At 35.1% G+C, this 17,739-nt stretch overlaps 1 protein-coding gene across 2 annotated transcripts in view; it reads right to left on the bottom strand.

Moving 5' to 3' along the window:
* COL11A1 (collagen type XI alpha 1 chain) overlaps positions 1-17,739 on the bottom strand; it is a 272,464-nt gene that overhangs the window by 4,423 nt on the left and 250,302 nt on the right. For both annotated transcript variants that reach the window (XM_087960746.1, XM_087960745.1), the window contains 7 exons: positions 13,689-13,742; positions 13,557-13,592; positions 13,383-13,436; positions 10,718-10,955; positions 5,176-5,288; positions 2,932-3,000; positions 103-336 (listed from right to left, as the gene is read on the bottom strand). In XM_087960746.1, the coding sequence (XP_087816872.1) occupies positions 103-336; positions 2,932-3,000; positions 5,176-5,288; positions 10,718-10,955; positions 13,383-13,436; positions 13,557-13,592; positions 13,689-13,742 (798 nt within the window). The remainder of the gene's footprint in view (positions 1-102; positions 337-2,931; positions 3,001-5,175; positions 5,289-10,717; positions 10,956-13,382; positions 13,437-13,556; positions 13,593-13,688; positions 13,743-17,739) is intronic.

The raw sequence follows: 17,739 nt of genomic DNA on the forward strand, positions 1-17,739 counted from the left end.
AAGAATATGTTTAGAAAGGGCAAGAGAGATATTGAACTGACTTCATTTAAATAGGAAGCTCACCTAAAGCTGGAAAAAAAAATGTCCAACGGTTATACTTACTGCACAGCCATCATGAAGCACTTTGATGTACGGATTGTTGTCATAAGACATCTCTTCATCATTTGACCCTAAGAACCTCAATGCTTTGTCATAGCTGTCAGAAGAGACGTCATGCCAGGCTACTGACTGATGACAGTTGTAAGTGAAGTTTTGTCGGGCAGAGGCACTTAGCAGTTTAAGGAATGTCATTTGTACCATGCTAATAGAAGTGCCTTCAGCATCCACATAAGAAAGCTAAGGAGGTTTAAAGAAAGAAAGAAAGAAGGCAGGTTTGTAAGCTATATATAAACTTGCTCTTCAAAGTGCAAAACAAGATAATATGCAACAGCAAACCATATTAACTGGCCTCTTATAAATCAGCTGACATAAGCCTGTTTGTGGCTCCATTAAGAATGCAGTTAGGCAATGAATCAATAAAGATATTTCCTTTAAGCAAAGTTATATGATTATGCACCCAGTCTGCCTGTTATTATCTGAAGCTGAAAACCATTGCAAGCAATATGTGATAACCTTGTCCAGACAGCATTCTCCCAAGGACACAGTTTTAATTCTTAGTTAAATCTATGCTTGCTTGAGGTATCTCTGCTTTCCCACATGAAGAAGACCAGTCCCAAGTTTTCCTCTATCGAAGGCTCTGAATAGCTTATACTTTATAATAAAGATGATAATTAAGTTTTCTGAGTATGGAAGAGCCCTATGTAATTCATTACTTAATGAACCTAACAAATAAAAGTGCACTTAGCTATTTCTGCACTATAGGAACAGAATCTTTGATCTAGATAAGTCTCTAAACTGAGGCAAATCAAGTAACTACCACCACTATATATATGTGGCATGAACCAGAGATCAGTATGCAGTCTAGTTCCAGGTAGTCCTTGACTTATGACTGATCACTTAGTGATCATCCAACACCGCAATGGACCTATCTTGGGGTACTTAGGACCTAGATTAGAAGTTCGGATGATCAAGGCCTACCCCTGCAGTCACATGACCAAATTTCAAGTGATCAGCAACCATTGGTTTGCTTAACAACCATGGCATTTGATTAATGACTGCTGCAAAAAAAGGTCAGAAAATTTATCCGCGATGATCCATTTTTTTTTTACTGTCACACTTTACAACTGATGGGCAGGCTCCATTTCTATCATAAGTCGAGGACTTATGGTGAAGTAAATATTGCTAGAAAAGAGCTCAAAGGCAGTCAGCTGTATAATTAATTTCAGAATGTTATATTAATAAAGGATCCAGCAGAGGACAGAAGAAACAATGCTTTTGTTTATCATGGCACTTGAAAAACAGCCACAGTGGATGGCTGAGTTACTTTGGATGCAAGCTTTACAGTGACATAATTAAGATCTGATGATAAAAATATGTTTCTTCCTGTCACTAAAGCAATGTGACGTTCACCTACAAATTGAACCCTTCGAAAAGAGTATATGAGAAAGTTTTCAAGGGATCGGCCCATTTTAACATATATGATGTTAAAGACTTACGTGAGAGATGGGGAGGAATTCTTTTTGAGTCATATCTGAGTCACTTTTTTAAATTTGCCAGCATTACTTTTTGCTCAGATAAAAGATAGATTAGGAAAAAAAACCAACTACCAAAAATTGGATCTTTATTATCATAAACATCTGTAGAAATTGGATGGTGCAGATTAACACTGAAAACAAACGAAACTGGCATGACTGCCTGAAGTTAACCAGCAAGTGGTACCCGCTTTCCTACTCAGCCAAAGTGTACACTATCCAAAGGCAAGTAAATTATTTTGATACATGAAAATCTTATAAGCATGTTTTCCCATCTGTAAAACTATAATAACTAAATGAAAAAAACAATTTTCCACTCTTTTCTGACAGATAAATTCACGGTAGCCAATAGAAAATCAGATGGACTAGAAACATGAGGTTTTATTTATTTCTAGTCTAAATGTACAGTAGGTCATTCTTTAAAATCTTAGTGCATGGAAAAAGGTAATATGTTTTGGACAATATAGCTGTCACACAAAATGTTTTTGAAAGGCAGAAAAGAGGAATTCCAGCATTTATTCCTCTAATGCAAGGCTGTAAAACTCACGGCTCACGAACCAGATGCATCACGGGCTGGCCACGCCCATGCTCAGTTTAGTGAAGGGGGGAAAAGTTGTGATATGTCATGTGACAACGCCATGACGGCGCAAGTTTGACACCCCTTCTCTAATGTAAAATGCACCCTGTCTCTAAACATGTGGTCCTTTGTCTAACTTGTCATGGCCCTTTGAAAGTGGTCATTTCAAAGTGCTACATTTTATGTTATCTCTCACAGGAAGGAAGGAAGGAAGGAAAGGGGTATTGATGCTCAGTTTGTTATGATCCCACCCACTAGTTGCTTTAGTTTTACTTTCTATATACTCCCAGTGGATAACTTCTTTGTTATATTGATTTGACTAGAATTAAACTTGATAAATATTTCAAGCTTGATTATTTCTTATCTGCTCTAAGTCCTTGACAAAAGCTACAAATCAGTGGTAACTAAATATTAAATGCAAGAAAGAAAAAAGAAAAAAATCAATTTAAATATTCCCAGTTTGTTTCCTGAAACATATATATTGCCTTACCTGAGAATTCTGAATTATTTATTCAGAAAATTAAAGGCCTATTTCTGCTCCTGAAGATGCAGGATGCCTAAAGTATCTCCATGCTGAAGCTCCCCACAACAGTCACTACTTGCAGGCAACACTTTGTGTGTTGCAAAAAAACAAGCAATATTTATATCAGGATAACTTTTAGAGGATTTGTGTCTTTCAATTGGCATGCTAATTCTAAAGTAAAAAAAGAAAGGATAATTTACCAGTTTGCCTCTCTTAAATTCACTAAACCAGGTTCCTGGATTTTCCTTTGGCCACGATGAAATCCTAAACTGTGAGGGAGGAAAGAAATCATGAGTGTTAATTATGTTAGCAAGAAATGAATGGGAATTAGCTGAGTTTTACATAAACACTGCTAAATTAATCTCTTTTTTTAAAAATGGAAGAAAAAAAAAAGCCTGGGCTTTCTGCCTAGTTCTAATTATATTTAGAGTTGTGCAGAGAAAATCGTATCAAGTTCTCAGATAACATATTAAATAACTAAATACATTAATTGGATTGTTCCAGCAGATCTGTGGGAAAGAGATTGTACTCACAGTCTTTGGCACTGGGTGAGCCCAGATGGCGTTTACTACTCTTCAAATACTACATTTTGGTATTCTTTTGTTATCTTCTTTGTGAGTTGTTACTCTCTCTTGTGAGGCACAGAATGAACTGATTAACAATGAGCAGAGATGAAGAGATGTCTTTAAAGACCTTTTTATCTCTGCATATTCAGTGTCTGAAAGGGAGACTTTCAGACTTTTTGCAAATTCCTAGGCCAATTTTGCAAATTTCCTTTTTGCAAATTCATTGCTCCTGGCTCGTGTATGCTGATAGCTGCTCTGACTTATTTGACAAGAGTTATATAGGTAATCCTCATTTAACGACTGCTTGCTTGGTGGCCATTCAAAGTTACATCCGCAAGTCGTTTACAAGCCGGTTCTGGAGTTCCAATGGCTGGCCTCCACCCCCACAGTCACATGACTGCATTTCAGTTGCTTGGCAACTGGGTTACCTTTCTGGCTGATTGCAGGGTTCCGCGGTCAAACAACCATGATTTATGATATTTTTGCATATTATTTAACTTTTTCAGGTAATTTTTGGCAAAAAAACACTCATACAAATACATTGGCATAGCATTCACTTAATGACCACGGTGCTTGCTTAATGATTGCTGCAAAACAAGTCATAAAATTAATTCCAATCATGTGGGTGCCTTGACTTATGACTATCATGATTTATGAGGGAAATTCTGGGCTCCATTACAGTAATAAGTCGAGGATTAACCTACTCCAAATGGAATGCACTATGAGAAGCAATAACATTTGATCTGATAATAGTGTATTCCAAACATGAGAATCCATGCTAAAGCAAATAAAAGATTTATCTAAGTCTAAGTTACTTGTTTAATTTTTTTTTATTATGATTGGAATACCCTCACTATGATGATCAATAATCCAAAAAATGCAATTTGGCACTATATTAACACTAACACTATACTAACACAGGGTAAATGGATCTACCCTTCCTAACAAATATGTGTAGTATAACTCAAATCTTTACCTGACATAATTCTTGGTTCAACCAAGATAGAAATATATTTCAAATGTTTACATTAAGAAAAATAAGGTTTGAATATTATCTGGTTGTTTTTTTGAAATAGCACAGTTAATCAAGCCAGATAAGAAAGGTACCTGGTAAGAAGGGTATGAAAAGATAAGAAAAAGTATTTTACAAATTATTTTCTTCTTCCAAAACTTATACTAAATGCTAACACAAAATTAAAATATAGCTGCAGAATGAACAACTAATGGTGAGTTTGTCAGTAGTCTCTGAGATTTATATTCTTGCTTTCATTGTTAAAATTAATTTAACATACTTAATTTAATGCTTTTTTTTCTACTACAAAATGTGCTGAATACTAATTATATAGTCTTGCAAATTATTTTGTCCACATATAAGTGATCCTCAACCTATGACCATAATTGAGCCTGGAATTATGGTTATTAAGTCTGCTGGTTGTTAAACAGGCCATCCCATGAATGATCTGATTTTGATATATTTTTTTTGCATTGGTCATTAAGCAACCATCGTGGTCATTAAGCAAACTCATTGTCTACAATGGAAGGTGTTTTTTTGCTGGAAAACAGAATGCTAATTTCTAGCAAAAAAAAGTAATAGATGTCTGTTGTGACTTAAAAAGTAGCTGTAGAATTGTATCATGGCTATGAAAACATACACAAGTAACAGGTATAAACTATTATCCAAAAGTCATAGGCATTAGACAAAGGCCTGGGAAGATTCAGATCTTCCCTTGATTCAATTTTGTACTGGAATTAACTTATTAAAAAAGGTTCATTCACAAAAAAGCAAAATAAAATAGTGCCTTTGTTTGTTTATTTGTTTTAGCCATTATCTTGCTTCAAGCACGAACTATTTGCAAGAAGTACTGTTTTGGTACTTACTCCCTCTGATTTTTTATCTGGATAGATACAAGTTTCCCCATCAGCTGTGAAGTTACAGTATACTTTGAAAGAGTCCCCGGTACACCCTTGGTTAGGATCAATCCAATACTCTCCTATTAAAAAATAAAATAAAAAGCAATCTCAATCATTTGATCGATTCCAAGGCTTAATTGCGGATTAAATGAGTTGTTTTAAATAATAATCTTTATACCATATTATTGTGAAATTTTCTTGTTTCAGAAATTTTAATGTTTTGCAGAACTAATATGCATTGGTATTAACAGCCCAGTAGGAACATCAAAATGAACAAACACGGTAACAAGCAGCGCTTCATTTTAGACACACCAAGTTTATAACCAGAAGATAGACCTGAATTTTTCTTTACTTAATCTATATCAATTATAAGACTGTGTAGTGGCAAGGTAGAAGACCATTGTTATTTCAAGGTCAGTGCCATACTTTGATTTCTCCTTCATATTAAGAAAAGTCTAGAAGTTTAAAGTTTATTCTGAGCTAAACCGCTTGGTGTTTTTACTCGTTTACTGAATGAAGGAGAAGGGGGAGGGGAAAGCTTCATGCAGCTTCAAAACTTTTCTTGCTGTGAAAATCTCATACTTTTGATTCTGATCCCAGAGTCACATGCTACCTAGTCGAAGTCAGATTTTGCAGTCTCCTGACCATAGCAGGACCATAGCATGAAGTCATGTTTTCAGGTTTTGATAAAAAATTGGGGTTGTTGTTTGTTGAGAGCTTCTACACAATGCCTATCATTGGGTGCTGTGGAAACTGGCTGTCCTTTGGGCATCTCTGCTATTGTTATTAAGGAGCTCCTGGCAACTTGTAAAAGATTTGGATATCATCTTGCTTGCTATGCTCTTTTTTAATGTTTTGCTTTTAAATTTGTTTTCTTGAGTTAATAATAAAGCTTAAAATCCCTTTATTTATTGGAGTGTTCATTGAATCCAAAAGAACCAATTGACCTGGGCATCTGATCACCTGCCCTTGGCAAAACAGAGCTATCGGAAAAATACTGGGCACAAGAATAATATGTGCATAATATATAAGAAACAAGAAATGATTCACATTTAAAAATAAACTTCAGCTCCCATAATGATCCCCTTTCAATGTGGAAAAAGAAAAGACAGTGAGTAAATATCTCTGGTGTGTGTGTGTGTGTGCGCGCGCGCGCGCACACACACACACACACAGAGAAAATTTTGACATTGGGAAATAAATAGTCATATTATTTCTTGAACTAGAACTGGCATCACCACAGAAAAAAAATGCAGTAGCTGTTTCATTGAATGTCTGAGACAGCCTAGGATGCGTGAGACTATTCTTTAAAAATCATCAAAATGTTTCGAGGACATAAATGCGTAAGATCGTACTATGAAACAAGAAAGGTTATATAAACTGTTTTTGTTATTTTGCAGTAATGATTACAGATACAAAGTCTTCATTTTATATAGCAAGTTACATAACTCTTCAATTTTACCTCAAGGCTATCAAATCTTTACTATGTTTAGAATGAAAACAATAAGCTGTATAGTAAGGACAGGCTACTACCCTGTAACTATTTTTCTTTCACTGATCATCTGTCCTCTCAAGCATACGGTTATGGTTCTAAGCCTGCCTGACATCTCCTATAGAAATCCTACAACTAAGAACCTTGATCAAAACAGGCATCTAAAGAGAAAAAGGAAGACAGATCATGTGAATTCACAGATGACCTTTTGAAGAATGATAGCTACAGGTAATAAACAACTTGTTTTTCTTCAATACAGTCTCACTGAATCACACTTTGGGTGAATAGTGTTCCTTGCTAGAATAAAATGTTTTATTTTTTAGTAATTTTATTAAGCATTACAATTAAAAAGATAAAAAGTAATAGAAACTAAAAAAAATAGTAAAAGAGTGAAATGAAAAAAATAGAAGGTCCAGAAAAGAAAAAAAAAAAAAAAAGAAAATAAGGTTATAAAGGGGGGAAAAGAAAAGAAATACAAAAATAAATTACTTTTCTTTTCATCACTAACATAAACAATGTTAATTTTAAACAAGTATAGCTTTTCTTACAACAAATGATCGCTTCTTCTTATGTCTCATCCCTTATCTATAAACAAATCCTCAAAGCCACCCCAGTTCAGTCCTGATCAGCAAAAAATCCTTTAAGACTTACCAGAGATAACTTAATTTATTTTAACCTTAATCAAATAAAACAACTTTATATTCCTTCCTTTTAACTATCTTGATAATTAATCCCTTCAAATAATGACCTAGAGCACTCTTCATTTTTTCTTTGTCCATTCTCATAAAATTTGTCAAAGCTTTAGCAAGTGTCTTTTATAAGGAAAATAAAGGAAAATTATCCAGGTCTTTTGGTTTGTTACTTGCACATGACTTTTAATAATGAGGACATCAGCAGGTTTTAGTTGTATATCCAATGTAGCATCTTTTTCCATATCATCCCAAACATTCAATATCTGTCATTTTAAACTCCTTTTAAAGATCAGTCTCAGTCTTGTCCAGTGGAACTTGTTCCTCTTCCACAAGTTCATTTAAATGCAGTCTATCTATAGAGACTGGCGTTCTTAAAATTAACTTCTAAGTCCATTGTTCACAATTGGCATTCAATATGTCCAATGTTAAAATGTTTTGCTCCATTCTATATTAATAAATCATTTTAAATGTTCTTCTCCTTTAATTGTAATCTTTATTTCCTTCTGTGTCCAACTTTCAAAGTCCCATGCGACAATATATTTTTAAAAAATAATGTAAAAAAATCATTTTCCCACAGGAATGTTTTTATAATTAATTTCCAAACTCTTATTTCAAATGCAACTGGACCTTAAATCCATTGTAACATTTCAAAAACAATGTTCTAATCATTTTGCTAAAAGAAAAAATAAGCCCTCAAACTTGTATTTAAGATTTCTTTCATTAAGAATTGAAAGGAATTCACTGAGTACTGTAAATTTGTCAATCCAAAGATTCCAAACAATAAGTAACAGTTAACAAGCAATTTCCAAAAGTGATTGAATGTCCATAAAAGCACCAAATGCTGTTTGAGCAAAGATGGCTTTCACTCATCTCTCAGAATTCTAAGTCCGCTGAAGACTGCTGTCTTGCAGTCTTTTCACAAGAAGCAACCACTTGGAGCACTTGAAGACAATCTCAAGCCCTCTCCTTGTCCAGAGAGGAATTATGAAGAATCAGTCTATTTGCTAGCTTTTAATTCTGACATGATCATTAGTTCCACTTTTATAGCCCTGTTTTCAGTTTACCATTTCTTCTCTGGAAGACCTTAACTAATAATGATATTGTTCTGCCAAATCCCACCTGCTTTTTGTCTTGATTGCAAGCCAGCAATGCAAAAACAGTATGCGGAACACAACAGTGATTTACCGAGAGCAGATAAAATAGTGCTTTATAAAAAGCTGCTGATGTTGAAGTGATACTTCACTTATTTCACCAGAGGCAAATGCAAGACTGATAATACATGTACATAGTCTTCCAGGCCTAACCCAAGAGACACTGAAATGCAGGCAGGCTTTCTTTTTTGATCCACCAAAGCATATAAAAAGAGGATATGCATCTGGAAAAGCTTAATATGATATGAAAGCTAGGGCTCACAGAACAGCCAATTTACACAAAGAACATTCCAACTCCGATGAAAAAAAGGAAGTGAAATTAGACAGGTCATTCAGAGGAGAATCCCTAGTCATGGCAGAATACCAGTTTGCATTGACATTTTGTATAAAACAGTGCTCAGAATATATAGCACAGATGCTCTCAGAAGACAAGAAATACTACTTTGAAAGTCAGTAACTGTAGATTTGAGGCAGCTACAACTTCAAAAAATTTCTTCATCAATGGAGACACCACCATGAACAGAGTTCACTGAGGGATTAAAAAAAACTTGTTCAGTTTCAAAAGTAACTTTACTCAGCATCAGCCCCCACAACAAAACTTAGCCGTAAATTCACACACCCATATCAAATAGATTTATGTGACAGTTAAGCTGTCCTGTTAGATTCAAGTGTGTTAAATTCATCCCAAGATAGACATTTTCTTGTCTATTTGCCAACTCTATGCAGAGTCTCTCTCTCTCTCTCTCTCTCTCTCTCTCTCTCTCTCTCTCTCTCTCTATATATATATATATATATATATATATATATATATACATACATACACACACACACACACACACACACACATCCAGAAGCTTCTTTCCTAATAAAGATATTTGTGAGCAGGCACATCTCCCTTTGGGGTGAAAATATATGAAATGGCAGATCTGTTAGGTGATGCAGGAGAATGTTGGTGTTGTGCTTCTGCTGGGTGAACTGGATGTACTGTGTGTTGCAAGGAACAACTGGAGTGTGGATACTTGAAGAAAAAGAGAAATCTGCAACTGATAATCCTGTAAAAGCAAGCAAGAATCTACAGAGTAGACTTGCAGATGGAAAAGATTGTGATATTTGGAAAGACCAAAATGAAAAGCTTGACCAAAGTCTGACCACTTTCCAAAAGGCTCAGGAATATTTCCACCCAGCCCACTAGGCTAAAAGCCAGCCCAGAAGGGAAAATACTGAAAGCAGTTCTCAAGTGGAGCAAATATTATCAAGGGTCTGATAAGAAACACCTGTGTGACTAAAAAAGAGAATAAGACAGTTCAGAAACTAAAAAGGCTCTGTATGGAAATGTAGGATGACCACAATGTACAATAGAGATAAGCAATAGAGAAAGCTCTCTCAACTAGGAAGTGTAAACACTAAGAAAGATGATTTTGATGGGAACTATGCAGGAACTGTTACCTCGGCAAAACACTTTTCAACTTTTTTTCCCAGTCCAGAATGACCAGATAACATTCGAAAGTAACTCAGACAGATTCAGAAGAAGGATGTGGAGGCACAGCATAACTGGACTTGCAAGATTCTGTTATGGATATAGCTAATCTCAATAAAAGTACTTTTAGCCTTCCTGTGGAATGGAGTTTTTAGTCTAGTCGGCTTGGCGGGGCTAACTGAAGAGTTCCTGTTAGAGGTTTAAGTCCAGATGCAGAATTAATATGCGTGATGCACAAGAGCATGGTGTTTCATGCTATTTTACAGAAGAGCAATGATTTAATGAGAGGAACATTTTTGTGTGTAATAAGAAAAATATGAAACTAGAAACAATGTGAACTAGTGAAACACTTCATTTACTGCTATTATATGCCAGAAACATTACTGGTGCATTTCTGTATAAATCTAACCCAGTATTTTATATTTTTAAAGCAACAGTGTGGGTATGTTTCAGGTAACTACAAACATTTTGATCCTCTGAACATATTTATGTTATAAAGACAAACCAATTAAGTAATGTAGTTTGGTATAGTTCGAAAGTTATCTTCTAATTAACTTCTTAAAATAGGACAATGAACATATGATATGGATTTTGGAGAACTGGTATATACCAAAACCAATACAAGTAGAATGAAAGAACTGGTGTTAGCAGATCAGGATTTGGGAAAATTTGCTTTTATGAGGCAATAGTAACCTACCATCTGGAAAATCTGGGTGACAGAGCTGCAGATCCTTGCAGGTTCGAGCTGGGTTGTTCTGAGTGCCAATTGGGTATTTCATATGTTCAATATCTTCTTTCAGAGAACTCAGTGAGCCAAAGATCTCTTCCATTCCATCAGTGTAATCGTCTGCAACAGATAGCTTGGCATCTATGGATCTCTTGGACTTTTTGGAGGCTTGCATTGGCAACGGTTGAATAACCTCACCTGGAGGTCCCTGGGAACACCAAGACAATAGCTTTTCATTCCATTTTTTTTAAAAAAAAAAAATAATGCAAATAACCATAAGACTTGACCGAAGCTTAGAGTTTCAGATAGAGTTAGGAGGGAAAATGAAACTTTCATGAAAAACAAAATTACATCATGTGACATCATGAAATTATTATAAATAGATAAGTAATATACAAATAAATGCTTGTCCAACTAGAAATGTCATTCAGTTTATGAGAAACCAAGAACCAGCTGTTTACTAAGAAGGCAGAAGAGTCACAATTAATAATGTAGTTAATTTGGGGGGAAAATACTAGAAGGCTGAGTTTATTAATTTAAAATGCTGCATGCAGTTGCTTTCTCCTTTTAGTTGTTCACATGCCTGGACTCTGATATGGGATGACCATATATAGGAAGAAGTAAATAGTTTTCCATATTGTCTTAACATTATATATTAATATAAAAGAGAAACATTTCTGTCACAGACAATCCTCTTGCTCCAATCTTTTCAGTAAGACATAGGTTCCCCATTTTGTGATTTTTTTTCCCTATAATAAGCACTACAAATTATAAAGGGAAGGGACCAACTTTAGCCAATTTTTGGCTATGTTTAAATTTTAACAGCTAGGAAATATGGAAATATACAAACTAGCTACATTCTCTGACTATCAAAGGCTTAGTCTGGCTAAGAGAAAGAAATATGGTATATAATCCAAGTGAGCCAAAGAAAACAAACCTACTTTTACTGGTTCCACCAAACCAAAATCAAATCCATTGTTTTTAGCATGGATAAAACAGGCAGAAAGATTTTTGGGGGTATTGCACAGTCACCATTTTGTGTCTGCATGTGTACTCCTTTAATTATTCTTGACTCCTGGTGAACTTTCTGGACTAGTCCTTACAGATTTATTGGCAAAATTTTCATTTTTTTAAAAAATGTAATTTTGCTAAAGACTATAATTACAATAATAAATATTAAAAATTAAAAGATAGTATAGAAAGAAACAGTAGAAAGTGCAGAAAAAGGAAAAAAGAAGGATAGAAAAGAAACAAAAGAATAAAAAAGAGAAAAAATATAAAGTGATTTCCAAGTTTCAAACATATAAACAGTGCTAGTAAGTCATCCCAACTCTTAAAATACAACAAATGAACTCTTCTTTCCATATCCCATCTCATATCTATAAACAAAACCATAAAGCATCATCATTTTGGGGTCAGCAAAAGTCCATTACCAGAAATAGCAACATATCTGTGTTAACCTGAATCAAATAAACCTGCTTTCTATTTCTTCCTTTTACTTCTAACAGTCTCCTTTAGTGCAAATAATGTTTCAGAACTTATTTTTCTTTATTCTTCCTTTTCACAAGAGTCCTCAAAACTTTAAGAAGCCTCTTTTGTAAATCCAATATAGGAAAATTATCACTCTCTGGGTTTATTGTTTAATTATTAAGTTGCATCTTTCTTCAGTTCTGGTACAAAAGAGAACATTCTTAACTACTCATGTAGGTAGAAAGTTAATTACTCTCAACATTTTTGTTACATTCTTCTAGTATCTCCCCGATGGTAGAGGCTGCCTACCAATGTAATTTTTGCCCCTGGATTCATGCAAAACCGTCATATTGTCATATTGCTGATCTGTATGTTATTCAACCATAGATTAAGCAAAATAAGCACATGCTCAGAGCAGCAAGGGAAGAGCGCACCATGCATTTTCCCCCATAGCTATTATGCCCTTCATTGCTACACTCAACTTCAGTCATTGTTTTGGATAATTATCTTAGTCTTCCTTGTCTCATTTTAAGTTGCATTGTCAAAAGCAAATCTTTTATTTGACTAAAGTTTAAAAGTTTGGTTTGAAAGTGTCATCAGATATAACATTTGTTTTGTTTTTGTCTGATGGTGGGAGAATTTTGCTTCCCTTGTGAACCACCAGTAGGTTTCTTTTTAAAGCATTGTAAAAATTACACAATGCATTATATTATTCCAATACAGTGATATTTATACAGTATTGATTAAAAATGATAAACACTCTAATGCTTAAATAGGTTAAGCCATTGAGAACACGATGAAATAAATATTATTTGTCTTAATTATTGTTTAAAATGTCACTGTTAATAAGTGTAAGGATAAGTGTAAGGTTTTGGTCTTAAGCTAATTAAGCTAGAATACAACACCACTACTCAGCTGTGTAGGGCATCAGTTGGCCTTAATCTGGTTCTGATATTATTGTACATAATTAAAAATATCCACAGCATTGCTGGCTTTCTTAAAAATCTCCCTGCTTTAGCTTTCCTTGAAGATTATCAGGGGACAACCCCACACTGTTAAAAGTCAGGTGCTAATCTTCCTCTCATATTTTTAAAGGCTATGGCTTGCACTCAACATCTACAATAGTATATTCAATTTTGATCAAATCAAAAGCAGTCTTACTTACAGGAGGTCCGGGAGGTCCAGGTAAACCATCATCACCTTTCTGGCCACCAGGACCCTATGAAGGAGTAGAATAGTACAATTTTAATAAACCTTATAAATTGAAAAAGAATAGTGAGCCACACCAAGGCCGAAAGGCGGGGAGGGGGAGCAGGAGAATCTCTGTGGAGGAACTTACCGATGAACCTTTAGAACCTTTGGGGCCTTGAGGACCCTATAGAAAAAAGCATGACAGAGTTATACAAAATTATATTTGCAAAGGTGTCTATATAATGAACCAAAACAAGGTAAACTGAATATAGCTACTTACTGGTAAACCAGGAGGGCCCGGAGGACCAAGTGGGCCAGCTGGTCCAGGAATTCCCTAGAAAAAAGTATGTATTAAATCACTGTTGGTTATTACATTAAAAACACCATTACTGGGTGTGGAATTCTGGTAGTTGAGGTCCCCCCCATCTTAAATTTGCCAAGGTTAAGAACTAGATTTATTAGAATTAGAGTTAGAATTCTTTATTGGCCAAGTGTGATTAGACACACAAGGAATTTGTCTCCGGTGCATAAGCTGTCAGTGTACACACAACAATAGTGATAGATCAATTAAGAAACACTGTATTGTCTTTTCATTGGTAAGGCATATACAGATAATCTTTGACTTACCACCATTTGTTTAATGACTGTTTGAAGTTACGACTCATTGAAAAAAGTGACATATAACCGGTTTTCACACTTATGACTACTGTAGCCTTCCCATGGTCACATGATGAAAATTCGGATGATTGGCAACTGGCATGTATTTATGATAGTTCCACTGTCCCAGAGTCACTGATCACTATTTGTAACCTTCCCAACAGGCTTCCAACAAGCAAAATCAATGGGGAAAGCCAGATTTGCGTAACAACCACACGACTCACCTAACACCTGCCGTAATTCACTCACTTTTGTCGCCAAAAGGTTGTAAAATGGGGCAAAACTCATTTAACAACTGCCTTGTTTAGCAAAGGAAATTTTGGGCTCAATTGCAATCATAAATGGAGGACTACCTGTAAATGTTTTTAACTCTTTTTTTCATTCGAAAGCAAAGAACATTTCAGTGGAAATCTCATAAGGTACGATATTCTCACTTTCATCTTAGATTAGAGGTGGGGCAAATATGGCCCCTTTATGACTTGTGGACTTCAACACCCAGAATTCCTGAGCCTGTATGGGGGCATGGTTGGCTCAGGAATTCTGGGAGTTGAAGTCCACAAGCCATAAAAGGGCTATAGTTGCCTTAGATACAAGGTACTGAAGGAGAGTGAGTATCCTGTCCTACAAATGAAATTCTATCTTTGGCAGTCTGCAATCTCCCTTGCATCTCTATGTGTCAATTAAATGTGAAAAGATAGAAAAACTCCTCCCTGGGTGCTTTTTTCAGATGAGCAAGCAGCAGCAGTTAGGGAGATATCAAAGTAATAGAGAAATGCGCAACAGAAAACCCAATTCTAAACCTCATCACCTCACAATAATTTATATCAAAACACCATGAAATGAACTTTAAAAGCATCCTGCAAATGATACAGAAAAAAACTAAGGTGCTTTCACAGGGGAAGAAAAATTGCCTGAAATTGGGGAACAGATGTTCAGTTCTTGATTTGTATTGATATATAAAAGTGAAGAGATCTTACTCTGATAATTTCCATTTTACTACTGAACAGTAAAGTTTAAGAGAAAATGAGATCTCTGAAACTACCAGCCCGAGTCCATGGACTTTATTCATAGGTGGATTAAAACATTAATATTCTTATGTAATTATTATAAAGTTAATAATAGAAAGAAATTTCATTTTAATCCATAAATCTAATTATGGTGTCAAGGGGCACATTAATGCATAACAATAATGGAAAGCCAATGGAATTATATTGCCAGAACAAGTAGGACAAATAACTGGAAAAATAAAGAAAAAGATTACATTTAGATCAGGAATACAATGAAGAGTCATAAGCAAATTTCAGTAAAATTAAAACCGGCTCTCAATTACCAGAAAGTTTTTAGCCATGTATTGCTTACTGGAATGAAGCTAACACTAGCTGAAGTGCTTTGGGATTTCTGGAATTATTAATGTTTTAATTTCACCGAAAGTACATCTTCAAACACTATATACACTGGATTAGTCATCTCTGTATTGATTTTGCATTTGGGAAATATTTTTCTTTTTCGCTTTGCTGGTGTTTTCTTTATTTGCTTTTGTAACTTTTCTGTTTTCCTATAGTATTTTATAATAAATTTAATAAATGAACTTTTATAAATATATAGTTAAAGTATCAATGAGAACTGGAAAGACCCAAGCCAAATTCACATAGTTTCCTTGTCCTACCACGAGGATGCTCCACTATAAAAATGACTATTTTCTTATCCTGTCTCAAAAGTCTACATGTGGGCAATATAGAGCATGTAATGTACATGAATGAAGTGGCCTGAAATGACACATTCTATGCACATAATGTCTCCAATTCATTCTACCAGTTTCTTATGAATTCATTCTGCCAGATTCTCCTCTGCCTGTTGTGGTCACTGAAGTTTTCTCCTGTCCTTCAGTTCCTCCATTGGATGTAGTCATACCCCAAGTTCCTATAGCTACTTTTTGGTTTTGTTAATGAACAATTGGTCTATCTAAAGATGCAGACTGTCCTGTTCATGGCTTAATACATATACCACTGTTTCTCATCAAAGGCCATGAACTGGATGTGTGGATATCCAGATCGGTAAAACTCCAATCCATTTTACTGTTTGCTTTTTATTGTTTGATCTCCCTCAGCTTTTAAATGAAAATGTCCATGATGTCCTTTGTAGATGTTTCTAAAAAAAAAAGGTAAGCATTCTTTTAAAAACAAAGCAGCTCCTTCTTTGCAGTTTTGAGAAACACACAGAGGACTTCCAAATGAAGATGAGGTTAAGGAGCTGGGAATGATATGTCCCCATTATCACATGATATTATATTAAGAACCTTGTAACTGTGAATAATTTTGACATAACCGTGAACAAATCTGAGGACAGAGAAATGCTATTTCAAGCCAGCATATGCTGCTTCAGAATCTACATAGCAGCCTTGCTTTTTTGCTTGAGGAAGTGTATGATCCTTGTTCACCTTCACTTTCCAGTTCTGGAAAGTATTAATACTGGTATGCCAGTATTAATATTTTGAAAGTCAAAATAACTTTCCTGCTATGAAGACTAGGAGGGTTTGAGGATTTTTAGTGCATTTGCTAATATTTGTTACCAATTCACACTTCCTTATATAGAAGGAACTCAAATTGCTTCTCCAATTTTATTATAATTTATATGCATAGACTATATGTAGGACATACTTGCAATGTATTTTCTAAGGAAAACTATGGCTTTTTTAGGGATGGAGTGGGATATGAACTTTGTGACTTGAATACATAACAAGGAAGCACTGATTGGCTGGAACTTTGTTATGTTCTGCCATTGGCCAGAAAGGCTTATGACATGTAAAACTGAGTATCCCATTGGTCAAAGAGTTTCAATGGGCGGGACCTAGGAGGAGGGGCTTCTCAGCTGCTGCTTCCCGCCCTATGGAACATCTTATCTCCAGAGGCAAAGTGAATCTCACTTTTCCGGTTTTCTGGAAAAGTGTTAAGACTCAATTTTGCTTATTAGCATGCAGCTCTAAAAGTGTGATGCAGCCTGGAGATGTCTGGTAGCCTGAGGACATTCCTGCTGCCTTGTTAACCTCTTAGCTTTTGAATTTTAACCTGATTTATTTTTACTTGTATGTTTTGACCTGTTTTAACTCTGCTTTTAAAGCTATTCTTTGATTTATGTACTTATTTGGTTTTATTATGCTGTTACAAACTGCCCCTAATCACATATGTAGAAATTTAATAAATAAATAAATGTCTAAACGGATCTGCAAATGGTCTAAATAGCCCAGATTAATTTTAGCACATTTTATATAGATTGAGAGGTGTTGGCGACAGAAGAAATAGTTATTTGAAATGGATCACATACTTTTGGGGGGGGTTCAATTTTCCAAAAGAAAATTGGAAGTCACATGCAGGTTGTTTAAGAAAAACTCAGCAAATTCGATGCTATCCATTACAATGTGCCTATGTTGGCGCAGAGTTTGCTTCAATGGATCTTGCAGGTCTGTTCATTGATAAGTTTGTTTTTACTCCTAGTGCAAGGGTCTTCAAACTTGGCAAGTTTAAGACTTGTGGACTTCAACTTCCAGAATTCCTGAGCTAACATGATTGGAGGAGGAATTCTGGGAGTTGAAGTCCAGAAGTCTTAAAGCTGTCAAGTTTGAAGACCTCTGCCCTAGTGTGACCAGAAATTTTATTACTAAAACTCTCTTCATTGGG

This window comes from Notechis scutatus, chromosome 3, assembly GCF_049901735.1.
Source record: "Notechis scutatus isolate UNSWTSFEM ecotype Mainland chromosome 3, rNotScu1.2, whole genome shotgun sequence".
NCBI classification, from domain to species: Eukaryota; Metazoa; Chordata; class Lepidosauria; order Squamata; family Elapidae; genus Notechis; species Notechis scutatus.